The sequence below is a fragment of the Symphalangus syndactylus genome, chromosome 1, assembly GCF_028878055.3.
Source record: "Symphalangus syndactylus isolate Jambi chromosome 1, NHGRI_mSymSyn1-v2.1_pri, whole genome shotgun sequence".
NCBI classification, from domain to species: domain Eukaryota; kingdom Metazoa; phylum Chordata; class Mammalia; order Primates; family Hylobatidae; genus Symphalangus; species Symphalangus syndactylus.
This window is the reverse complement of record NC_072423.2, coordinates 75,213,358-75,240,078: the sequence shown is the minus strand read 5'-3', so window position 1 is coordinate 75,240,078 and position 26,721 is coordinate 75,213,358. Positions and strand designations below refer to the sequence as shown.

Below are 26,721 nucleotides of genomic sequence, written 5' to 3'. Positions count from 1 at the left end.
ATGTTTACAGTGTTTTAGAAAATGGAGGACCAGTTGATCTGGAAGTACTCTGGCGTGAAAGAGTTTTTTTTCTTCTTTGACCTTTAATGATTGTTGAATTCAAATTCTTTCTATGGAAATAGATTCTAAAAATAGCCAAGTTGCATTTTTTCAGAGCATTCCTTATAAATGTGTCAAAAAACATTTTACCTGAGAGTCCAATGGTACATTGTATACTTCGGCATCCAGCAAAACAGTACAAGCACTAAATGGCAGTGTTTGATTTGCCAATGTTCTTGCAGCTCTGTAATGAACTCGCAAAACTTCTTGTTCGTTGGATACAATGAGTTTTTCCTAGTTGAATAAAGAATTAAAAAAAAGAAATTCTTCAACAAATTTTTGTTTAAGAACAGTCTTACTCTCTCGCCTAGGCTGGAGTGCAGTGGTGTGATCACAGCTCACTGCAGCCTTGACCTCCTGGGCTCAAGCAATCCTCCCACCTCAGCCTCCCTAGTAGCTGGGACTACAGGCGTGTACCATGAAGCACAGCTAATTAAAAAAATATGTACTTTTTACAGACAAAGTCTCACTATGTTGCCCAAACTGGTTTCAAAATCCTGGGCTCAAGTGATCCTCCCACCTCAGCTTCTCAAAGTGCTGAGATTACAGGCCTGAGCCACTGTGCCTGGCCTCTTCTCACTCTGTCACTCAGGCTGGTGTGTAGGCATGATCATAGTTCACTGTAATCTCGAAATCCTGGGCTCAAGCCATCTTTCCACCTCAGCCTTCTGAGTAGCTAGTACTATAGGTGTGGACCACCACACTTGGCTAATTATTATTTTAAATTCTTTTGTAGAAACAGGGGTCTCATTATGTTGCCCAGGCTGGTCACCATCTTCTGGGCTCAAGAGATCCTCCCCTCTCGGCCTCCCAAAGTGCTGGGATTACAGGTGTAACCCACATACCTGGCCAGCATATTTTAAGTGATTTTATTTTATTTCAAAAACAATTTGTTAGGCCAGCCATAGTGGCAAGACCCCATCTCTACAAACAAACAAGCTAAATAACCCAAATTTCAGAGTAGTCTTTTCTTCACAGTAGGCTTGAGAAATTTGAGAACTCCCAGTGTTCCAAAAGTAGAAACACATTTTCTCTCTCCCAAACTACCAGTTTCTCTATTTTAAAATTATTTTTCCAAGTATGGTAGTATAAAATAGTGGCTTTTAATGTATTTACCAAGATGTTCCACCATCACCAGAACATTTCCATCACTCCAAAAAGAAACCTGCTACCCATCAGCAGTCATTCCTTATTCCCTGCACCCCCTTCCTCTATGCTCCTAGTAACCACCAATCTAACTTTTGTCTCTATGAATTACCTATCTTGAACATTTAATATACATGGAATCATACAATACGCAATGTGTGGTCTTTTGTGATTGGCTTCTTTCACTTGGCGTAATGATTTCAAGGTTCATCCATGTTGTAGCATGCATCAGTACTTTATCCCATTTTATGGCTGAAAAATATATTCTACTGCATGGGTATACCACATTTATTCATCAGTTGATAGACATTTGGACTTGAAGGGTGGCAGAAAATGTTACCCCAAAGTATGCCACTTTGGCATAAGCATTATTTTGAGCTAAAGGCAATCTGAAGTCAGCAGGCTCAAGAGTGCTCTGACCTCCCCTTTTCTACCTGAAAGCCAGAGATAAAACTCCCATGGGAAAGATGCTCTCCTGAAACTAGGAGGAAAGAAACATTCTTGTGACCAGTGACAGGAGTCAAGGCCAAGAGAATTCTGTACAAACAGACCTTGTTAAAGTAACTTTCATCTTCCTTTAGCTGTCCAGTAGATTTTAGTTACTTTTCCACAGATGCCTTTCTTTCTTCAACCTAGCATAAAATCACTCAGGTTTTGCCACGTCTTTGGCTCCCATGTGACATAAATCTTAAATAAATCTGCACATTTTTCTCCTGTTAATCTATGTCAGATGAGGTAAGATAAAAATCACTTAAAATATGCTGGCCAGGCACAGTGGCTTTTGCCTGTAATCTCAATGCTTTGGGAGGCTGAGGTGACCTTAACGCCCAGCTGGAGACCTTAAGATGGTGGAGGTTAACTTTTGCCTCCCCTACAGGCTGTTTCCACTTTGAGGCTAATATTTAAAATGCTGCTATAAACGTTCACACTCAAGTTTTTGTTTGGATGCATGTTTTCATTTCTCTTGGTAAATAAGTAGGAGTGGAACTGCTGGGTCATCTGGTGACTCTGTTTAACTTGTTGAGGAACCACCAAACTGTTCCATAGTAGCTGTATCATTTCACATTCCTATCAGCAATGGGAGGGCTCTAATTTCTTCATATCCTCACCAGCACTTGTTACATCTGTCTTTTTGATTACAGCCATTCTACTGGGTGTGAAGTGGTATGCCCCTTGTGTTGGCACTTTTTTATAATGAATATTTTTATAGAAATAAACATACTGTATGATGACTTCAACTACTTGTAAACCTCTGACACACACAATAAAATCCTGTATTAAGTGGGGCCCAAAATTATTATGTAATATGCAGAGTCATTCTACCACAAGGTTCATAATATGATCTAGGCAATCTTCTGCATTTAGCAAACTGAGAATTACTAGGGTCCAGCTGCAGATTCCAACCCATCCTAATCTTTGCTACGGACTTGTGCCATCTGGTCCTAACTATATTATTTGGCCTAAATATCAATGGGGATAACCCTGGGACCTGTGGCTAGCTAGAACTTCATGGAGAGGTAAAGCGAGTCCAGGAACTCACCAGTTTAATAACATACATCATTTTATTGGCCCTGTATGGAAGGCTGGGCTGGGAGAATACAAAGAATGTGCCTAGTCTTCTCCTCCCCACCATGTTTCCCATTCTCTCCTCTCCTCAACTCCCAGGAACTTTGGTCTTCTCCTGATGGAGAAAACAGGCCACATTATATCCAAAAATGTATTATTGCAGAGTTTAAATGTTTTTATAAATTCATGAAAAAAACAAACATAGTCCTAATTAACTTTTTAACTCTTTTATGACAAACGATATTCAAAGAGGTAGGCCTAACACTTTTGATTAATTACAATTTAAAGTGCAACTTGAAGTAATACATATCCAAAACCTTGACGCAAAATTAAAAATAGCTAGATGTGTCTTCCTAAAAAGCTGGTTGTAGTCCTGTAGAGATTAAGAGCAACAGCCAAAAATCCCTCAAAAGCAAACACCATGTGAAAAATAACTTTTTCTTTTTCTTTTTTTTTCTTTTTTTGAGATGGAGTCCCACTCTGTCGTCCAGGCTGGAGTGCAATGGTGTGATCTCAGATCACTGCAACCTCCACCTTCTGGGTTCAAGCGATTCTCCTGCCTCAGCCTCCAGAGTAGCTGGGATTACAGGTGCCCACCACCACGCCTAGCTAATTTTTGTATTTTTAGTAGAGATGAGATTTCACCATGTTGGCCAGGCTGGTCTTGAACTCCTGACCTTAGGTGATCCACCTGCCTCGGCCTCCCAAAATGCTGGGATAACAGGTGTGAGCCACCGTGCCCGGCCAAGAAATACATTTTCTGAAGTCAGAGCCTCTCTCCCTTAAAATAATTGAGATGTTATTTTATTATAAATGTTGCTTACCTGACAATCTAAATAGTACACTTTCGATCAGCATTCTTAATTTTGTGTTTTTAAGCCCCTAGAGCAGAGCCTCTCAAACAGTGTCCTCTAAGGATAGGTTATGGGTGTGCCAATGTATTATTGCTTCCTCTTAGTTTCTTGGGTGATAAAAGAGTGCAGCATGGGGAAGTTCTGAGGAAATGGGCCAGGGACTCTGGCTGTAAACTTTGTTTGTTCATTTAGTACAGCATTCAAATGTTACCATTTTCTGTGGGGAAAATGACCCTTGAACAGTGTAGCTCTTAACTTGAGGTCCTCACACCCTCAAGAAACCTGAGGATGGAATAGGGGTAGGGTAGTCTGTGAACTTGGATTGGAAAAAATTACATCTTTATTTTCACTAACTTCCAACTGGCATTTCTTTCAATCATAAATATGTCTACAAACCACAGCAGAATCTTAAGTATCTGTAGCTTTGTCATTCATAGAAATCACAAACATTTCTAAATTATTAATATATTATAGATGTACTGATATCCTCCCAAATTTTTATACTAATTTCTTCTTCAAAATTCCAGCAGTGGCTGGCAACGATGGCTCATGCCTATAATCCCAGCACTTTGGGAGGCTAAGGCAGGAGGATCGCTTGAGCCCAGGAATTTGAGACCAGCCTGGGCAACACAGTGGGACCCCAACTCTATAAAAAAAAATTTTTTTTTTTTTGAGACGGAGTCTCACGCTCTGTCCCCCGGGCTGGAGTACAGTGGCATGATCTCGGCTCACTGCAACCTCCACCTCCTGGGTTCACGCCATTCTCCTGCCTCAGCCTCCCGAGTTGCTACAGGCGTGTGCCACCACGCCCGTCTAATTTTTTGTATTTTTAGTAGAGATGGGGTTTCACCATGTTAGCCAGGATGGTCTCGATCTCCTTACCTGCCTCAGCCTCCCAAAGTGCTGGGATTACAGGCATGAGCCACCACGCCTGGCAAAAATTTTTTTTAAAAATTAGCTGGGTGTGGTGGTGCATGCTTGTAGTCCAAGCTATTTGGGAGGCTGAGGCAAAAGGATGGTTTGAGCCTGGAAGGTTGAGGCTGCAGTGAGCCATGATGATCACACCACTGCCACCCTGGGAGACAGAGTGAGACTGTCTCAAAAAAACAGAACAAAACAAAATCCCTGCAGTTGTGAGATCTGCTGCTATATGACAACTAACTGCAGTTCTGTGTAGAGATACTTGTATGACACAGCTGGCCAATAACAAGCAATTTTGCAGCTAGTAGTTACTAAGCCACCACACAGTAAAGCTGTTTGTTCTCATATCAGTCAGACATTTAAAGTTGCCCTCGAGTATTCTGCAATTCTAAATTGTTTATTGGTCAAATACAAGCAAGATGTATCATTTTGTTATTTGTTAAAGTTCTACAAATTGCACAATTCAAATAAGAATTTTTAAATGTTTTTTATTATACTTTAAGTTTTAGGGTACATGTGGACAACGTGCAGGTTAGTTACATATGTATACATGTGCCATGTTGGTGTGCTGCACCTGTTAACTCGTCATTTAACATTAGGTATCTCTCCTAATGCTATCCCTCCCCCCGTCCCCCCACCCCACAACAGGCCCCGGTGTGTGATGTTCCCCTTCCTGTGTCCATGTGTTCTCATTGTTCAATTCCCACCTGTGAGTGAGAACATGCGGTGTTTGGTTTATCGTCCTTGCGATAGTTTGCTGAGAATGATGGTTTCCAGCTTCATCCACGTCCCTACAAAGGACATGAACTCGTAATTTTTTATGGCCGCATAGTATTCCACGGTGTATATATGCCACATTTTCTTAATCCAGTCTATCATTGTTGGACTTTTGGGTTGGTTCCAAGTATTTGCTACTGTGAATAGTGCCGCAATAAACATACGTGTGCATGTGTCTTTATAGCAGCATGATTTATAATCCTTTGGGTATATACCCAGTAATGGGATGGCTGGGTCAAATGGTATTTCTAGTTCTAGATCCCTGAGGAATCGCCACACTGACTTCCACAATGGTTGAACTAGTTTACAGTCCCACCAACAGTGTAAAAGTGTTCCTATTTCTCCACATTCTCTCCAGCACCTGTTTCCTGACTTTTTAACGATCGCCATTCTAACTGGTGTGAGATGGTATCTCATTGTGGTTTTGATTTGCATTTCTCTGATGGCCAGTGATGATGAGCATTTTTTCATGTGTCTGTTGGCTGCATAAATGTCTTCTTTTGAGAAGTGTCTGTTCATATCCTTCACCCACTTGTTGATGGGGTTTTTTCTTGTAAATCTGTTTGAGTTCATTGTAGATTCTGGATATTAGCCCTTTGTCAGATGAGTAGGTAACAAAAATTTTCTTCCACTCTGTAGGTTGCCTGTTCACTCTGATGGTAGTTTCTTTTGCTGTGCAGAAGCTCTTTAGTTTAATTAGATCCCATCCGTCAATTTTGGCTTTTGTTCCCATTGCTTTTGGTGTTTCAGACATGAAGTCCTTGCCCATGCGTATGTCCTGAATGGTATTGCCCAGGTTTTCTTCTAAGGTTTTTATGGTTTTAGGTCTAACATTTAAGTCTTTAATCCATCTTGAATTAATCTTTGTATAAGGTGTAAGGAAGGAATCCAGTTTAGCTTTCTACATATGGCTAGCCAGTCTTCCCAGCACCATTTATTTTATTTATTTTTTTTAGTAGAGACGGGGTTTCACCATGTTAGTCAGGATGGTCTGGATCTCCTGATCTTGTGATCCGCCCACCTCTGCCTCCCAAAGTGCTGGGATTACAGGCACGAGCCACCGTGCCCGGTCTTGTTTTTTTTTTTTTTTTTTTTTTGGAGACGGAGTCTCGCTCTGTTACCCAGACTGGAGTGCAGTGGCACAATCTTAGCTCACTGTAACCTCCACTTCCCCGGTTCAAGTGATTCTCCTGCCTCAGGCTCCCGAGTAACTGGGACTACAGGCATGTGCCACCACGCCTGGCTAATTTTTTGTATTTTTAGTAGAGACAGGGTTTCACTGTGTTAGCCAGGATGGTCTCGATCTCCTGACCTCATGATCCACCCGCCTTGGCCTCCCAAAGTGCTGGGATTACAGGCATGAGCCACCGTGCCTGGCCCCCAGCACCATTTATTCAATAGGGAATCCTTTCCCCATTGCTTGTTTTTGTCAGGTTTGTCAAAGATCAGATAGTTGTAGATACGCAGCATTATTTCTGAGGGCTCTGTTCTGTTCCATTGGTCTATATGTCTGTTTTGGTAACAGTACCATGATGTTCTGGTTACTGTAGCCTTGTAGTATAGTTTGAAGTCGGGTAGCGTGATGCTTCCAGCTTTGTTCTTTTGGCTTAGGATTGACTTGGCCATGCGGGCTCTTTTTTGGTTCCATATAAACTTTAAAGTAGTTTTTTCCAATTCTGTGAAGAAAGTCATTGGTAGCTTGATGGGGATGGCATTGAATCTATAAATTACCTTGGGCAGTATGGCCATTTTCACAATATTGATTCTTCCTACCCATGAGCATGGAATGTTCTTCTATTTGTTTGTATCGTCTTTTATTTCACTGAGCAGTGGTTTGTAGTCCTCCTTGAAGAGGTCCTTCACATCCCTTGTAAGTTGGATTCCTAGGTATTTTATTCTCTTTGAAGCAATTGTGAATGGGAGTTCACTCATGATTTGGCTCTCTGTTATTGGTGTATAAGAATGCTTGTGATTTTTGTACATTGATTTTGTATCCTGAGACTTTGCTGAAGTTGCCTACCAGCTTAAGGAGACTTTGGGCTGAGACGATGGGGTTTTCTAGATATACAATCATGTCATCTGCAAACAGGGACAATTTGACTTCCTCTTTTCCTAATTGAATACCCTTTATTTCCTTCTCCTGCCTGATTGCCCTGGCCAGAACTTCCAACACTATGTTGAATAGAAGTGGTGAGAGAGGGCATCCCAGTCTTGTGCCAGTTTTCAAAGGGAATGCTTCCAGTTTTTGCCCATTCAGTATGATATTGGCTGTGGGCTTGTCACAGATAGCTCTTATTATTTTGAGATACGTCCCATGAATACCTAATTTATTGAGAGTTTTTAGCACAAAGCGTTGTTGAATTTTGTGAAAGGCCTTTTCTGCATCTATTGAGATAATCATACGGTTTTTGCCGTTGGTTCTGTTTATATGCTGGATTACGTTTATTGATTTGCGTATGCTGAACCAGTCTTGCATCCCAGGGATGAAGCCCACTTGATCATGGTGGATAAGCTTCTTGATGTGCTGCTGGATTCGGTTTGCTAGTATTTTATTGAGGATTTTTGCATCGATGTTCATCAAGGATATTGGTCTAAAATTCTTTTTTTTGTTGTTGTGTCTCTGCCAGGCTTTGGTATCAGGATGATGCTGGCCTCATAAAATGAGTTAGGGAGGATTCCCTCTTTTTCTATTGATTGGAATAGTTTCAGAAGGAATGGTACCAGCTCCTCCTTGTACCTCTGGTAGAATTCGGCTGTGAATCCATCTGGTCCTGGACTTTTTTTGGTTGGTAAGCTATTAATTATCGCCTCAATTTCAGAGCCTGTTATTGGTCTATTCAGAGATTCAACTTCTTCCTGGTTTAGTCATGGGAGGGTGTATGTGTTGAGGAATTTATCCATTTCTTCTAGATAATTCGTTTATTTGCATAGAGGTGTTTATAGTATTCTCTGATGGCAGTTTGTATTTCTGTGGGATCGGTGGTGATATCCCCTTTGTCATTTTTTATTGCGTCTATTTGATTCTTCTCTCTTTTCTTCTTTATTAGTCTTGCTAGCAGTCTATCAATTTTGTTGATATTTCCAAAAAACCAGCTTCTGGATTCATTGATTTTTTGAAGGGCTTTTTGTGTGTCTATTTCCTTGAGTTCTGCTCTGATCTTAGTTATTTATTGCTTCTGCTAGCTTTTGGATGTGTTTGCTCTTGCTTCTCTAGTTCTTTTAATTGTGATGTTAGGGTGTCAATTTTAGATCTTTCCTGCTTTCTCTTGTGGGCATTTAGTGCTATAAATTTCCCTCTACATACTGCTTTGAATGTGTCCCAGAGACTCTGGTATGTTCTGTCTTTGTTCTTGTTGGTTTCAAAGAACATCTTTCTTTCTGCCTTCATTTCATTATGTACCCAGTAGTCATCCAGGAGCAGGTTGTTCAGTTTCCATGTAGTTCAGCAGTTTTGAGTGAGTTTCTTAATCCTGAGTTCTAGTTTGATTGCACTGCGGTCTGAGAGACAGTTTGTTGTAATTTCTGTTCTTTTGCATTTGCTGAGGAGTGCTTTACTTCCAACCACGTGGTCAATTTTGGAATAAGTGTGGTGTGGTGCTGGGAAGAATGTATATTCTGTTGATTTGGGGTGGAGAGTTCTGTAGATGTCTATTAGGTCCGCTTGGTGCAGAGCTGAGTTCAATTCCTGGATATCCTTGTTAACTTTCTCTCGGTGATCTGTCTAATGTTGACAGTGGAGTGTTAAAGTCTCCCATTATTATTATTGTGTGGGAGTCTAAGTCTCTTTCTAGGTCTCTAAGGACTTGCTTTATGAATCTGGGTGCTCCTCTATTGGGTGCATATATATTTAGGATAGTTAGCTCTTCTTGTTGAATTGATCCCTTTACCATTATGTAATGGCCTTGTCTCTTTTGATCTTTGTTGGTTTAAAGTCTGTTTTATCAGAGACTAGGATTGCAACCCCTGCCTTTTTTTGTTTTCCATTTGCTTGGTAGATCTTCCTCCATCCCTTTATTTTGAGCCTATGTGTGCCTCTGCATGTGAGATGGGTTTCCTGAATACAGCACACTGATGGATCTTGACTTTTTATCCAATTTGCCAGTCTGTGTCTTTTAATTGGAGCATTTAGCCCATTTACATTTAAGGTTAATATTGTTATGTGTGAATTTGATCCTGTCATGATGTTAGCTGGTTATTTTGCTCGTTAGTTGATGCAGTTTCTTCCTAGCATTGATGGTCTTTACAATTTGGCTTGTTTTTGCAGTGGCTGGTACCAGTTGTTCCTTTCTACGTTTAGTGCTTCCTTCAGGAGCTCTTTTAGGGCAGCCTGGTGGTGACAAAATCTCTCAGCATTTGCTTGTCTGTAAAGGATTTCATTTCTCCTTCACTTATGAAGCTTAGTTTGGCTGGGTATAAAATTCTGTGTTGAAAATTCTTTTCTTTAAGAATGTTGAATATTGGCCCCCACTCTCTTCTGGCTTGTAGAGTTTCTGCCAAGAGATCAGCTGTTAGTCTGATAGGCTTCCTTTTGTGGGTAACCCGACCTTTCTCTCTGGCTGCCCTTAACATTTTTTCCTTCATTTCAACTTTGGTGAATCTGACAATTATGTGTCTTGGAGTTGCCCTTCTCGAGGCGTATCTTTGTGGCATTCTTTGTATTTCCTAAATTTGAATGGTGGCCTGCCTTGCTAGATTGGGGAAGTTCTCCTGGATAATATTCTGCAGAGTGTTTTCCAACTTGGTTCCATTCTCCCCGTCACTTTCAGGTACACCAATCAGACGTAGATTTGGTCTTTTCACATAGTCCTATATTTCTTGGAGGCTTTGTTCATTTCCTTTTATTCTTTTTAATCTAAACTTCTCTTCTCGCTTCATTTCATTCATTTGATCTTCCATCACTGACACCCTTTCTTCTGTAGATCGAATCGGCTACTGAGGCTTCTGCATTCGTCATGTAGTTCTCGTGCCATGGTTTTCAGCTCCGTCAGGTCAAGGACTTCTCTGCATTGGTTATTCTAGTTAGCCATTCGTCTAATCTTTTTTCAAGGTTTTTAACTTCTTTGCCATGGGTTCGAACTTCCTCCTTTATCTTGGAGTAGTTTGATCGTCTGAAGCCATCTTCTCTCAACTCGTCAAAGTCATTCTCCGTCCAGCTTTGTTCCATTGCTGGTGAGGAGCTGCGCTCCTTTGGAGGAGGAGAGGTGCTCTGATTTTTAGAGTTTCCAGCTTTTCTGCTTTTTCCCCATCTTTGTGGTTTTATCTACCTTTGGTCTTTGATGATGGTGATGCACAGATGGGGTTTTGGTGTGGATGTCCTTTCTGTTTGTTAGTTTTCCTTTTAACAGACAGGACCCTCAGCTGCAGGTCTGTTGGAGTTTGCTGGAGGTCCACTCCAGACCGTTTGCCTGGGTATCAGCAGCGAAGACTGCAGAACAGCGGATATTGGTGAATAGCAAATGCTGCTGCCTGATTGTTCCTCTGGAAGTTTTGTCTCAGGGGAGTATCCGGCCGTGTGAGGTGTCAGTCTGCCCCTACTGGGGGATGCCTCCCAGTTAGGCTACTCGGGGGTCAGGGACCTACTTGAGGAGGCAGTCTGTCCATTCTCAGATCTCCAGCTGCGTGCTGGGAGAACCACTACTCTCTTCAAAGCTGTCAGACAGGGACATTTAAGTCTGCAGAGGATTCTGCTGCCTTTTGTTTGGCTGTGCCCTGCTCCCAGAGGTGGAGTCTACAGAGGCAGGCCGGCCTCCTTGATCTTCAGTGGGCTCCACCCAGTTCGAGCATCCTGGCCACTTTGTTTACCTACTCAAGCCTAGGCAATGGTGGGCGCCCCTCCCCTTGCCTCGCTGCCACCTTGCAGTTTGATCTCAGACTGCTGTGCTAGCAATGAGCGAGGCTCCGTGGGCGTAGGACACTCCGAGCCAGGCGCGGGATATAATCTCCTGGCGTGCTGTTTGCTCAGTTGGAAATGCAGAAATCACTCGTCTTCTGCGTCGCTCATGCTGGGAGCTGTAGACTGGAGCTGTTCCTATTTGGCCATCTTGGCTCCACCCCTCAAGAATTCTTAACTGTAAGGTGGCAAGACTTTCTGTAACCTGGACAGGTACACAGATAAATATATACTAGGTGGTTTCAAACGTCTTATAGTTGAAATAGCTATTGATGTGTGTTATATTACCTAACTTCTTATTGCTAACAAATTGCTCATTGTCAATGGGTCATGCAATGTTGTAAATTCTGTATTGTGCTTCTTTATTTGTTGCTTCTCTTTGTAATTCTATGATTTTTTTAAATTTAAAAACATTCTGAGAAGAGGTTCCAAATTTCCTAGACTGTTACAGAAGTCCACAGTAGGAAAAAAGTTAAGAACCTGTGCCAGGAAAATCAATCATGTATGAACCAAAGAAATTATGTATAAATTTTGTTTGCATATGAGTATGTATATATTTCTGTGAAGAAGGATTACAGTTTACACCACATTTTCAGAGGTCCTCAACCCTCCCCAAAGATTAAACACACTATATTTTTGTAAATCCAAGTGAAATGACTTATAATTCTTATAAATGACCTGATAAAGGTTTTCCTTCCTGTAATTTCATGCCAAGACTAACCATTGGAAGGCACATACTAAGGCAGACCTACATGGACAAATAAGCATAGCCTTTCTAAGTATTTTGCCCTTTTGCCTTAAAATAGCTGGTACTAAGCAATGATTCTAAAACTTGGAAATCCAAATGTTCCACTAGGCATCTCCTCCTACAGTTCTACAAATTCAACAAATAACAAGAAGTTATTAGAGACTTACATATTAAAAATATACTCAACATAAATTATAATATGGGAGCAGCTATCCCAAAATAGGCTTAAAATTTTTCCATCTAATTAAACACAAGATAAAACCAAACCACTTCTCAAAATGGTTCTAAATTTTAAAAATCCACTAATAAAAAATATAGGCCATTTTAATTTATTGCTAAAAACCAGTTATTTTTAGCATAAGTGTACATTTAAAAATTTCTTACCCTTTCAATACTGTGTTGCAAACGTAGTTTCATCCTTACAACTTCCTGTTGTCGAAAAAGCTCTTTAAGTGGATCTGACAGTGAAGGTGGTGGTGTAATCTAATTAAAAAGATATATATAGTTTAAAATATTAGGTTTTATTTACAACAATGGGCTATTCTTTTAAAATTAAACCCTTTTAGTGCATAAAAAAATCAAATTCTTATGTCCTGTGAATTAAATAATACAGCACTAATTATAGAACTGGTTGTTACTTCCGTTTGAAACACTGAGCACAGTTTACATGTTTTGATTCTAAGGCCACAACAAATTTCAAACAGCAAATTAGAAGGACTATGGAAGTTATTCCAGCGAGACACATTTTAGATCATCAGTAAGTGACAGCTCACAGACAAGGAGGGAAGGAAGGAGGAGTCATGAAACCAGAAAAGCTGGTATAAACATGGAGGAAACACCTCCTAAAGATTAAAGCAGTTCAATTCTATCTATATAGTGAGGTCTGTCTGCAGACATTATAAATATAGTATCAAACACTAAAGTCCTGAGTGTTACATTTAATTCTTTTATAAAATCAGATGAAATGGTCTAAGGAATTTTTTTCAAACTTAATTACATGTAATATCCCAATGACTTTGTCTATCCATACTTCAAAAAGCTTCTGGTTCATCTCTAATTTGATATTGTAGTGTAGTATCAAATTACACTACAAACCCAGAAGAGAGGTGTTTTCTGGTAGATGCTGGAGGTTAAGGAAGCTGATTCAATCTATGCGTGTAACTGCACTGTTACAATAAGATATACTGGCCGGGCATGGTGGTTCACACCTGGAATCCCAGCACTTTGGGAGGCCAAGATGGGCGGATCACGAGGTTAGGAGTTTGAGACCAGCCTGATTAAATGGTGAAGTCCTGTCTCTACGAAAAATACAAAAACTAGCCGGGTGTGGTGGCACATGCCTGTAATCCTAACTTCTTCTCAGGTGGCTGAGGCAGGAAAATCGCTTGAACTCAGGAGATGGAAGTTCCAGTGAGTTGAATCATGCCACTGCATTCCAGCCTGGGTGACAGTGAGACTCCGTCTCAAAAAAAAAAAAAAAAAAAGGGACATCTTGGCTGGGCATGGTGGCTCTCACCTGTAATCCCATCACTTTGGGAGGCTGAAGTAGGAGGATTGCTTGAGACCAGGAGTTTGAGACCAGCCTGGGCAACATATTGAGACCCCATCTCAAAAAAAAAACTTAAAAATTAGCTGGATGTGGCGGTGTCTGCCTGTAGCCTCAGCAACTCAGGAGGCTGAGATAGGAGGATAGCTTGAGTCCAGAAGTTTGAGGCTGCAGTAAACTATGATTGCACCACTGCACTCCAGCCTGGGCAACACAGGGAGGCCCTGTCTCTTAAGTTAAAAACAAAACAAAACAAAAGATACCCAAAAGATGGCAATAACCATCTGTGATCCCTAAATACTCTTTTTCTACCCCTTGGAGAATTTGTATTTTCCCCCTCTTATTCTTGCTTATAATTACTACCAGCATATTACGGCAAAGTAAGATAGTATGTTTTGGCAAGTTATAACAATTCTGGTTTAACCATCAATTCCACATGAAAGTGGGACAACCAGATACTTTCCACTTCTTTTTTTTTTTTTTTTTTTTTTTTTTTGAGATGGAGTCTCGCTGTATCGCCCAGGCTGGAGTGCAATGGCGCAATCTCGGCTCACTGCAAGCTCCGCCTCCCGGGTTCACGCCATTCTCCTGCCTCAGCCTCTCCGAGTAGCTGGGACTACAGGCGCCCGCCACCACGCCCGGCTAATTTTTTGTATTTTTAGTAGAGACGGGGTTTCACTGTGGTCTCGATCTCTTGACCTCGTGATCCGCCCGCCTCGGCCTCCCAAAGTGCTGGGATTACAAGCGTGAGCCACCGCGCCCGGCCCACTTTCCACTTCTTGATGTAGTGCCACAGGAATCATATAACACCATATATGAAAAGTTCTTGACAAAAATCACACCGGGCTCTACAAAGACTCTATAATCAGCATTATGAGAGACTGAAAACATGTTAAGTAACATCACAAAATCTCAATCAGTTGAATCACAATGTGGAAAATTCTACAGACAAATAACTTACTGGAACTGATCATTTCTCAGGCCTCTAATTGCAGTAATTCATTTGTTTAATTTCTGCGTCCTGTGAACTGCTTTAAATTTAGCATGAGTTGTAGGTAGTTTGGTGCTGTTTTAGTTTTGGAAAACCATATAGGCCTCTAGTTATTTCAAGGAATGTAGAGGACGAATATCTACTGTCTGACACTGAGGTGCCAGAGAAGCTTCCTCAAGAGGGTAAATACCTGACCTGCATCTTAAAGGAACAGCCAGAGTTAGAGTTACTGAAACAAGTCATGTGGGAAGAAAGGAAAAGGAGGGAGGGAGATAATTCCCAAAGGAGAGGATGGCGTGCAAAAACAAACAGAATGGTATCTGAAGACAACTCTAGGTTGGTGCAAAAGTAATTGCGGCTTTGCCATTACTCTCGTCATCCTCATTTCACACCATTTTGTCAAATTTGATGTTCTAAAAACTTAAGACCGCAGAACAGATCAGCAGGGGCAAAATGATGCAGGCTGCAGTCTACTCTGCAAATGTGCCTTTCTTAAAGTATGTTCCACACAAGATTGGGCCCACAATTTCTCTTACAATTCTTTACAATCTTACAATTCTGTAAAGATCTACAAAAATGCTTCCAAGAACAAGTTTGGAAAACACTGTATACTTGTATAAATGCACCCACTTAGAAAACTCCCAATACATCAAAGGTTCTGGTAAGTTCTGCAGTGAACCTATTTTTTAGATTAATAGTGCTTCCCAAACTTATTTGACCATGAATGCCTCCCCCATTTGCATAGGAGGTATTTAAATAACATGCTGTGGAAGAGGTATTATGTAGAATATGTTAGGGTTAAGTAATAGAGAACCATTAAAGGTCTGACAGCTTGCTGCTGTGTGTGAATAGACACTATGGGGACAAGATTGTAGGCAGGGAATTGAGTAAGCAGATTACTATCGTGTTGGTGTGAGATGGAGGAGGGAGTGAAGGAAATGGGTTCGAAAAATACTAGTGACTGGCCCAATAAACATAAACAAGAGGGAACACCTCAGAAGGACTTGAGACTTAGTGTGAGAACGGGAGGGTGGTAAGAGACCACAGGAGGGAACAGGAAAGGAGAAAGAGAAGCAGGTTATTGGGTAATTTCAGCTCAGTGCTGACTTACTGAGTTTCTGAAGCTTATGGACATTCAGGTGGAGCTATGCAGTTACAAAAAAGAAGCCAAGGAGAGATATCTGGGCAGGATATTTAAATGTGGCAATCATTAACATAGATCACATATAGAAGAAAGGGAAAATCACCAAAGAGACATGGAGGATTTCTGAGGAAACTTTCCCTCTGCTGTTTTCCTCATCTATCTTTTAAGTAAATCATGCTTGGAGATTTTGTCTTTCAATATCTGGGTCCCAGGAGTCTTGAGAATACTCACTCCCCTGACAGCTTCTCACGGATGCACTTTCCTTTTATCACCCACTCTTGGAACCCCTCCAAGATTTCTGTAGTGTGTAATCAGTGGCCACAGTAGAGACTAGGTTGTAACAAATCTCGTTTTCCTCCCTGTTCATTTGATTTTGGAGATTTGACCTGCAGTTTTACTCCACTTGATTTCCTCTGGAAAAATGGCAGCATTTTGGTTAAATGATGATTAAAGTCCTGGAAGGATAAACAAACTGACTCTGGGTATGTTTTACCACATTTACTTTTTATTTTTGTAGACATCTTGTTGGTCTTGAACTCGTGGCCTCAAGTGGTCTTTCCACCTTGGCCTCCTAAAATATTGGGATTACAGTTATTGTCATCAGGCCTGGCCTCCACTTTACAATTTCTAATGGGTTCTATAACTGGATTACATAAATGTGAGGAAAGATTACTCTCATAAAATGGCAATTAGTTGGCTGGGAGGAAACAACAATATGGATAAAGCCATATTGGAAAGCAAGAAAAAGAATGTAGTGCCCACAAGATTTTTGTTATTCTGGTCTTTATTATTTTTCAAACTAAATTTTCAACAAATGAGTTTCAGTCCAGTAAACTCACACACACAGCATTTTATGTACAAAGTCTGGAGTTCTTATTATTAGCTTGAATAAATATGACCCTTACAGCGATTTGCAGCTGTATAAAACAACAGCAACCACCTTAAATCTCTATAGTGTTTTAAAGTTTTAATGGACTTTGGCATATACTATTTCAACCTGATTTGAGGTAGGGTAGACATTTATTCTTGTTTTACAGATATGAAAACTAAAGATCAGAGATGGGAAATGAATTATTTAAGATCACACAGTGGGTCTGCAGCAAAATCCAGACTGCAGTAATATATGGGAATTGGAAATCTACAGTGCTTTCTATTATATTGTGCTGTGTTTTGCTACTTTAGTAATTCTCATTAAAATAAAAAATAAAAAAAATTTCCCACTACATCCAGGAATATTTCTCACCTCTGCTTTTAGTCCCTTTTAGAACAATATTTGATATAACTAAACTTCTAAAATAACTAGACATATCCCGAGAATTGTTTCAAGGAAGTCACATCACCTTTGCAAGAGTAAGAAAAGGTGACAGTACGAATATAACATACACACATTTATGTGTTTAACTATACAGTCTGCATATGTATTGTCAACACATAAATGTGTATGTTAAACACGTGTTTGTGTTATATTAAACACATAAATGTGTTTGTGTTAAACACGTTTGTGTTTTATTAAACACATAAAAGTGTTTGTTACATTAAACACATAAATGTGTTTAACATAAATGTGTATAAATTCCTCGATGAATTTATACAATAAATGTATACATATATAAATTCAACAGATTGATTTAAGGCAGCAACCTAATATGGTTCACCTGAAATGATTTTTACTGAAATAGTTTATACAAAGTTCTAATTTAAATTTGTTCTTTATAGTTATACCTATATTTCAAGCCTATGTTACTACATATTTCGGCTAAGATTTCTTACTCTTTAAGGGAAAATAAAGTTGGGGAATGAAAGAAACAAGAACGTTACTAGCTTTATATCTCTTGACTCATTAACATGATTTTGCTGAAATTATCTAATAGAAAACTTCAAATTACGTATGTGGCTAGCATTATACTTCTATTGGGCAGTGTTACAGGTGTATAGCAAGTGATGACGTTACTTACTGTGGGAATACAAATCTTGCTTAAGGGGTTTCCATCCAGGAGATATGATCCGTTAAATGTTACATATTCGTCATAATACTGAGGTGCTTGAGGAATCACACTACACAGTAATTTGCGTTTTTCTTCTATTTTTTTCCTTATGTGCAAGTATTCAAAATATGGATTTGCTCTCTCTGAACTGTATGGCTGAATCTCATCTAGTTTTAGAGAATCTACAATGGCTGCCAGAGATTGCTGAGCTTTCTCTTTTGCTTGTAGTAAAGAGGGACTCACTTGCACAGGCTGAGGTACACGTGACACTTTCCTTTTCCTTGGATGGTGAATTTGAGGATCATCATCTTCAGTTAATCTTATTCTTCCTCTAGGAGATGAGGATTCACTGTCTTTTTCTGATAATAGTGTACAGCTTGCAAGAATCTGTTTGCTTTGATTTGCCATTGTATTTGCTTTGTTTCTAGTCATTCTTTGAGGGATTTGGTTTTCAGTTTTATCATCTTCAGCATTTTCTTCTAATTCTACTTTAACTAACTGGCCATATTTATGTATTTCTGGTTGAGCTGACTGTTGTGAATGGTTTTCCAGACTTGATAAAATGCTTTGTTGAGATTCTTCATCTTCTATGGAAAGCAAACACTTTTCACTTTCAGGACAATGTTTTGGATCTTGTTCATTTAGGTTTCCTTTTGGCATCCCTGCATTCATTTCACATAAATCAGAATCACACCTATTCAAATGAGTTAAAACCAAACTCTCCAGTTTGTTTTCTTTTTCATGTGAAATGACCTGAATATCAGTTGTGCTATCCTCAACTTCATGGCCACTGGAAGACTTGTAAGTTAGTTTGCTAAATGCATAATGTGTATTTAGCTGGGTAGAGGCATCACTTCCATTAAAGTCCTTTTCTGATGATAACACAGGTAAAGTATAAGCTTTCTCAAAGTTTGGTGATGCTTCTTGAATAGTGCTGTCAGAGTATACTGGGACAAAGGCATCTGTTTTTTGAACATCTCCTAGGACAAAAGTATTTTCTGTATCTTTTGTAGATTCATTATCAGTATCCAAAGCAGAACTAATAATCTGAACTGGATTTTTTGGTTGTAAAATACCCGGCTCTTGATTGGCAACATATGACAAAGACATATGTTTAGAAATTGATTCAGCATCTGAAAGTGATTGGCTGGGGAAAGAGCAAGGCTGCTGTGAAGGCATAAAGGATGCCGGATCCTGAGCGCAAGAGTTTCCTGGCAGTTCAGTCTGGTGCAGGGATAAAAAATCAGCATTTTCTTTCAATATTTTATTTTCAGAATTACAAAAACTCTGAAGAGAGGATTCTTGATCAGGTGTGTTAGAATTTGGGCAGATAAAGTCTCTGGTGCTTAATGTCTCTAGTCTATCAACAGGCATCTCCCATGATTTATTCTGGATCACACCAACCTGACTAGATGGCTCTAAATGCACTGGACTGTCCATTACAGTGCTCACTGGGGCAGTATTCTTGATGAGATTTCTATCAGCTGAAACATATTTGCTGTTTGAAGCTCCAGTTGGAGAAGCTGCAAAACTGGAATGTATGTTAGACACATTTGAAAGGTCTCTTTCAGGCACATTTGAGAATACCTCAGGTTTGGGAGAAGGACTAGTATCTCTTGGCACAGTTAATAAGCTACCTTGATTGCTCTCTTCTGATATTGTTTGGAATTGTTTTGTATGTTCACAAATGACAGAAGGCATGCTACATCTTCGAACTTCTACGGTAGGTCTCCCCTCGCTTATAATTAGTTTAACATCTTCTACAGAAGATGACCTAAGATGGGATGTTGAAAGTCTGTTTGCATATGGTGGTTTAATCCGCTCTGGCAAGTCAGCCAGGCTGTCCAATTCCCTTTCATGAAGGGCAGGAGATTTGGCAACTGACAAAAAAGGTGACTGGGAAAAGGACATTTGGGATTCTGAACTCTCTAACATAAAGTCAGAGTCATACTCAACTGGAGGCCTTGGGGTTGTCACTGTAGTATGGCAGGAATCTTCTGAACTAGCAACAGAAATCATGGATACAGATCTGGAGCTGAGACCCGGCTTTTCATTTTCTGATCTAGGAGACCTGTTTAAGCTATTATCTGAAACAAAAGATGACTTCCCTAAAGTCATTACATTTTTGGTGTCAACAGATTGTGATCTGTTACTTACAGCATCTTTAGGTTGTTTCTCCTTGGTATATGCATCAGTCACTTCTGAACTCTTTGACCTAGTAAGTTCTTTATTTTTGGATTCAGTTGGTGTATGCTTTATTTTTTCTTTATCTTTTATTTTAAGCTCTAAACAGTTACGGTTTCTCAACCGTTCCTTTTCTTTTTGCTTAATTTTTTCCTTATGTTTTTTATGCCACTGTTCTATTTCTAGGTCTTTAAGGCTTAGCATTCGTTCAAAACTTGTCTGCATTAAATCATCATTCACTAACCTCTTTTCTTTAGGCCGGGTATCTTTTGATGCTGGTGATGACTTAGGTTTAGGCTTATCTGCTTCAGATTTTAGTTTGAGTAAGCTATTTAGTTGAATTTTATCTTTATGTTTGTCTCGTTCTTTGTATCTATCTATATCTTTATCTTTTTTATCTTTTTCTTTTCCATCTGGAGTTTTCAAAGGTTCATCTTTTGTTTTTTCTTTAAAGGATAAGGGTTTGTCATGTTGTGCTTTATTACCGTCTACTATACTTGATTTTTTTTCTTCCTGTATGTGTTTGTAGTTAGTTATATTTATACTTTCTTTATCTCTAGATTTTTCCCTTTTATCTAGCTCCCTGTCTTTTTCTTTATTTTTGCCTTTTTCTGATTTACCATAATCACTATTATCTGATTGTTTATTTTTTTTCTCCATCAAGTGCTTTTCTTTGCTTTCTGCTAGATGCCTCTCTTTTTCAGGCTTTTCTTTGTCATGTTTCCTATCCATCTTTTCTCTACTCTTCTCTCTGTCATCAGTTTTTTTAATAGCAGCAGTATTTTTGCTCTTCTCACCTTCTTTATGGCATTTTTCTGTGTGATGCGAATATAGCTTGTCCTTTTCTTTTATTTTATCGACACATTCACTAAGATCTAATTTGTCTTTTTCTGACTTATGCTCATGTTTTATCTTCTTTTCTTTTTCAGAGTTTTTTCTTTCCATCTTCTCAATGTCCTTTTCTTTAGTCTGAGATCGCTTCTCAGGTTTTTCTTTACTTTCCTTTATATGCTTTTCTTGTTTTTCAATGTCTACTTCCTTTTCCACTAAATGAAGCCCTATAGATTCCTCAATGGCACTCATACCCAAAGAAGTAAATTCTGAGTCTTTATCTGTGGGTATGTTTTCTCTCTCTTCTTTTAGATCTTTTATTTTTTCCTCCCTAAAAGATTTCTCGCTTTCCTTTTTAATCTTGTCTCGTTCCTCTTTAAAGTTCCTCTCTTTTGAGACATGCTTTTCCTTGGTTGATTTATCATCTTTGATGTTTTTTTCTAATTTTGATTTTTTTTCTAACGTTAAGGATTCATGTTCCATATTTAAAAAGAGATCTTCAGTTTCATCACTTTTAAAAAAATTCTCTTTCCAAAATTCTCTATCAAATTCCACACTCCTCTGCAGTTCTTTGGCACTATCCTTGGTTTTGTATTTTTCCTTTTCACCTTCGATTTCTTTTTTATGCTTTTCTTTTTCCCTCTCTTTATGCTTCAATTTATGTTTTTTTAACGTTTTACCTTCTTTATCCATTTTTTTCAGTGTGCAATCTGAATTTTCAAATGTTGGACTATGATCTTCATCCTTTATTTTGGCATTTGATTTTTCACCAAATTCTAAGTGAAAATCTTTCTGATGTTTGCTTTTTTCCTTATGCTTACAAGATTTTACACTTGAACTTTCTGGCAAGAATTCAGATTCTGTATTATCATACCGAACAAGATCAGGCTGTAATGACATTTCAGAACTTCCTGGTGATAAACATGTTTTAGTATGTTCTTGTTTTAGTGGTGTTGACTGTTTTTCACTTAATCCACAAGAATGTTTGGGAGATTTACCAGTGGAAATATGAAATAAATGTAATGAAGTATCATCTTTTGGGCTAAAAGATTTCCTAAAGTTCCCCTCCTCTCTGGTCTTTTCTGAAGAATCTAGTCCAGTATTTACTGTCAAGTTTGTTATTCTTGTATTTTCTTTTCCTTCCTTTTCTTGCTTTAGCTCTTGGTTCTCTTTATTTTTATTCTGATTTTTCAATTTTCTTTTAACTTTGCCTTTCTGTTTGTGTTCACCTGAAACTACATATTCCTTTTTGGTTTGTATATCAGAATTTGATGTTTCAGGGATGACAGAACATGAAGTAGAAATCTTTTTATTCTGAAGAGCTTCTTCATCAGAACTTTCGGTACTTGAATACAAGACCCTAGATGGCTTTTGTTTTTTACTTTTAAATGATTTAGGATAGAAGGCTTTCTCCTGTTTTGCAAATAAATGAGTTTTTTCTGCTTCAGGTTCATTTTCTTTTCGTTGTTCTTTTCTAAGAATATGCCTATCATCAATCATCTTATTAATTTCTTCATCATCATCATCTTTGAACTCATACTCATCAAGGGCAGATGGAAGAGGTGTTTTACTGGGAAGTATCTGTTTACTTTCACAGATGAGAGAGTCTTTCTCTGTTTCAGAGTCAATATTTTCATCAACACTAGAAGGATTTACAGATTGAGCCTCTTCGGAATCTAGAATAAAAAAAAGAAAACGTGGTGTGGGTAAAAACACAACTGCCAGAAAAATAAATTTTTTTTCTGAGAAAAAGATACAGCTTACACAATAAATATTTCAAACAATTAATAATCACTTCAGATTTATACAGAAATAATGTAATGGCAGTATGTAAGAACTCTGATAGTGTTGTAGAACAGCTTTTCTAGAGAATATGCTTTAGCCGGGCGCGGTGGCTCATGCCTGTAATCCCAGCACTTTGGGAGGCCGAGACGGGCGGATCACGAGGTCAGGAGATCGAGACCATCTTGGCTAACACGGTGAAACCCCGTTTCTACTAAAAATACAAAAAATTAGCCGGGCATGTTGGCGGGCGCCTGTAGTCCCAGCTACTCGGGAGGCTGAGGCAGGAGAATGGCGTGAACCCAGGAGACGGAGCTTGCAGTGAGCTGAGATCGCGCCACTGCATTCCAGCCTGGGGGACACAGCGGGACTCCGTCTCAAAAGAAAAAAAAAAAAAAAAAAAAAGAGAATATGCTTTATGGTGAGGCTCCTTTTGACACTTCTAAAAGCACAGTGTATGTTAAAATCACAATATATAATATAAAAATATAGTCCTGCAGTCAACATAGAAGCGTGTTATCTCTTTGATATACTGATTTCCTTTCTTTTGGGTGTGTACCCAGCTGAATCATATGGTAGCTCTATTTGTAGTTTTTTGAGGAACCTCCAAACTGTTCTCCAAAGTGGCTGTTTCTCACCAACAGTGTACAAGGGTTCCCCTTTCTCCACATTTATGCCAGTATTCATTATTGCCTATCTTTTGGATAAAAGCCATTTCAAATGGGGTGAGAGGAAATTAGTATACTGAAGAGATAACCTGCACTCCCATGTTTACTGCAACACTATTCACAATAGCCAAGAGATGGAATCAATCTAAGTGTCCATCAACAGATGAATGGATAAAGAAAATGTGGTTCATATACACAGTGGAATATTATTCAGCCATAGAAAAGAATGAAATTCTATCATTTGCCACAACATGGATGGAACTGGAGGACAGTACTTTAAGTGAAATAAGCCAGACACACTAAGACAAATATAGTACGTTCTCACTCGTATGTGGGAGCGAAAAATTAAACTCATGGAAATAGTAGAATGACAGCTATCAAAGACTGGGAAGGGTTGTGGAAAGGGGGAGATGAGAGTTAATGGGTACAAAAATACAGTTAGATAGAATAAATTACATCTAGTGTTCGGTAGCACAATAGACCAACTGTAGTTAATTATTTATTCCCTATTTCACCATAACTAAGAGAGGAATTAGAATGCCCTTACCACAAATAAATGATAAATGCTTGAGGTAAACCAATTACCTTGGTTTTTTACACATTGTATACTTGTAGCAAAATACCACACACACCCCACATATTATGTACAACTATTATGTATCCATAATTATTAAAAATTTAAAAAATTGACCAAAAATATATTTATATATACATTTATATACATACGCATTTATATATATAATTACCCAGGGGTCTCAAGGGGAAACATTAGCTAGCAAAATGTTATATAAATTCTGCACATATGCACTTTTTTAGGAGAGAGAATATTTAACTCGAATAAGATCCTTTAATCCAAAACTGACTAAAGCACACTAACTTATAGGGTTTAATTATATAAACATCACAAATTATGTGTTTCAGAATATTTTTTGTATTTTTGGTAGAAATGGAGTTTCACAAATTGCCCAGGCTGGTCTTGAACACCTGAGCTCAACTGATCCACTCGCCTTGGGATCCCAAAGTGCTGGGAATACAGGCACGAGCCACTGCACCCAGCACCCAGCCCTGTAAATTCTCTTAAGGGAGTTAAACATAAACTGAGAGATCCATGGTTTGTCATTTGTGTTCCTGATTCAATTTGAAGCAATGCACTCCTATTCAGATATGCCTTTTTTTCTAATGGTTCCTTTAAAAGATGCCTACTTTTTTTTAAAAGGAAAGAATGTAAATTCTAACGTAAGTAAGTTATCCTGATACTAATGTCCATGATGAAAGCCGAGAAATTTCTACAGGTGAATGACCCTCACCTGGCTCTGGATCCTGGGCCACACACGCTCATCAGACTCATCTCTCTGCACACTGGTTTCTCAGTGCCATCTGCAGTGACCCTGTGCTGCTCAACCAGAGGCTGGCCAGCCTGTGGGCCTCAGCAAAGACCACTACACCTCCATGATGCCATTTCACTTGCACACCACCTCCCTTTCTTTGCCTAAGCAGTCCCCAATTTTTAAATTTAATCACTCAAGAACATAGATCAACCTGTTCCTGGACTCTAGTGAGGCAGTAACTCTTCAAAAAATGTTTGTTCTGCCTTTCTTAGTAGATGACTGCTATGGTGAGAAAATCACCTAAAATCTGCAAATCCTCAAGTTCCCTTAAGTAAAAAATGGCCATGTTTATCATACTAGTTATTTTCCATTTTTCCAATTTTTAAAGTCTCTGCTATCTATAACTAAATTTAAACGTGTATTTAATAAAACATTTTATATAATTATTTCTAACAAAATGCTCTTTAAAAATTTTTAATGTTGATCATTTCAATTTATTCTCAACAGTTTATTCTTATTTGGGAAACTAGGAAGGAAAGTGAGAAATAGGTTAAGCAACTGTTAAAACATTTTATTAACATTTTTATTAAGGCTTTTTCCTTTTTTCTTTTTTTTTTGAGATGGAGTCTCGCTCCGTCACCCAGGTGGAGTGCAGTGGCGCGACCGTGGCTCACTGCAACCTCCACCTCCTGGGTTCAAGCAGTTCTCCTGTCTCAGCCTCCCAAGTAGCTGGGACTACAGGCGCCTGCCACCACACTTGGCTAATTTTTGTATTTTCAGTAGAGACAGGGTTTCACCATGTTGATCAGACTGGTCTCGAACTCCCGACCTCAGGCGATCCACCCACCTTGGCCTCCCAAAGTGCTGGGATTGCAGGTGTGAGCCACCATGCCCAGCCAACATTTTTCTTCTCCGTGAAAAAAAATTAAGCCCCATCTTATTATTTAAATGCATTTAAATACATTTAAAAGTTCTTGTACATCTCAAGGCGACTTCAGACATTTCCAACTAAGACTGTAACATTTAAAGAATGGTGAAAATGTATTTGAATTCTCTATTATCCTTAGGCTTAACTGTTCCCCTGAACCATCGATTTCCATCTTTTCTTGTATCCAAATGGAACAGCAACCAAACGAAGCAGATGTGGCTGATGCGGGGAGATAACAGTATATAGTGTAAATCCCTCCCTCAAAATCTCTTAAAAAAGTAATAGGCAGAGAGGTGTTGACACATGACATCTATTCTCATGTTGACATTTGACAAAGTAATTACATTTCACATGCCTAATAAGAGACGATTTTAAAACATCTGAATTGTACTAATTATATATTTTTAGAAAATATGTTACTGTCACATATATTTCAGGGGTAGGTGATCATGATACAAAACTAAATATACCATAACTAAAAAAAAAAAAAAACTTCTAGTCATAAGCCCCAGTCTTTACTTCCAATCTTTCCTCTGAAATTCAACTAACCTGGATATTCCTGGACTCCTTACAACTACCTCAAAAACAAGACTGAAAACATTCAACTCATTACTTTTCCTTCCATAACTGCTTCCTCTTACTGCTTAAAGTCAGTATTCCTCACTTCCGTGGCACACCAACCAATCCAGCTATTCAAATTTTAAAATCTCAGAGCCATTTCAAACTCTCTCAATTCCTCCAACTTCCAAATTCAACCATTCAGAGTTTTGATTTCTGGACTCTCTTGTTTTTTGAGAGACAGGATCTTATTCTGTTGCCCAGGCTGGAATGCAGTGGTACAATCATAGCTCACTGCAGCCTCCTACCTGGGCTCAAATGATCTTCCTGCCTCGACCTCCCCAGTAGCTAGAACTATGGGTGTGCGCCACCATACCCGACTAGTTTTTGGTTTTTTTTTTTTGTGGAGATGAGGACTCACTATGTTGCCCAGGGTGGTCTCGAATTCCTGGCCTCAAGCAATCCTCCCACCTCAGCCTCCCAAAGTGCTGGGAATACAGGTGTGCACCACTGCACCCAGCCTGGACTCTCTCTTAAATCCATTTTCTCTCTATTCCCACTACTGCTGTCTCAGCTCAGGGTCTTATCATTCCTTGGCTAGATCACCTTAAACAACAATGTGACCAGCACTATCTATCATTTCTCTTCCCACCTGAGGTCTCCCCACTGTAGGATAACATAAAAACTCCAACAATGATAAAGAACTCTCAAAATCTGTACCACCATCTCCACTATTACCACCATTTTCTTTTAAGGCTAGTCAAGTGAAATAGTG

At 39.1% G+C, this 26,721-nt stretch overlaps 1 protein-coding gene across 24 annotated transcripts in view; it reads right to left on the bottom strand.

Annotated features, from left to right (window-relative positions):
- The window catches only part of ANKRD12 (ankyrin repeat domain 12), a 144,352-nt gene that overhangs the window by 10,461 nt on the left and 107,170 nt on the right, over positions 1-26,721 (bottom strand). For 23 of the 24 annotated variants that reach the window (XM_055238294.2, XM_055238302.2, XM_055238271.2 and 20 more), the window contains 3 exons: positions 17,638-22,358; positions 12,386-12,484; positions 190-333 (listed from right to left, as the gene is read on the bottom strand). In XM_055238294.2, coding sequence (XP_055094269.2) covers positions 190-333; positions 12,386-12,484; positions 17,638-22,358 — 4,964 coding nt within the window. Of the gene's footprint in view, positions 1-189; positions 334-12,385; positions 12,485-15,913; positions 16,096-17,637; positions 22,359-26,721 lie in introns of those variants that run through there. The other variant, XR_008650234.2, reaches the window with a different exon arrangement.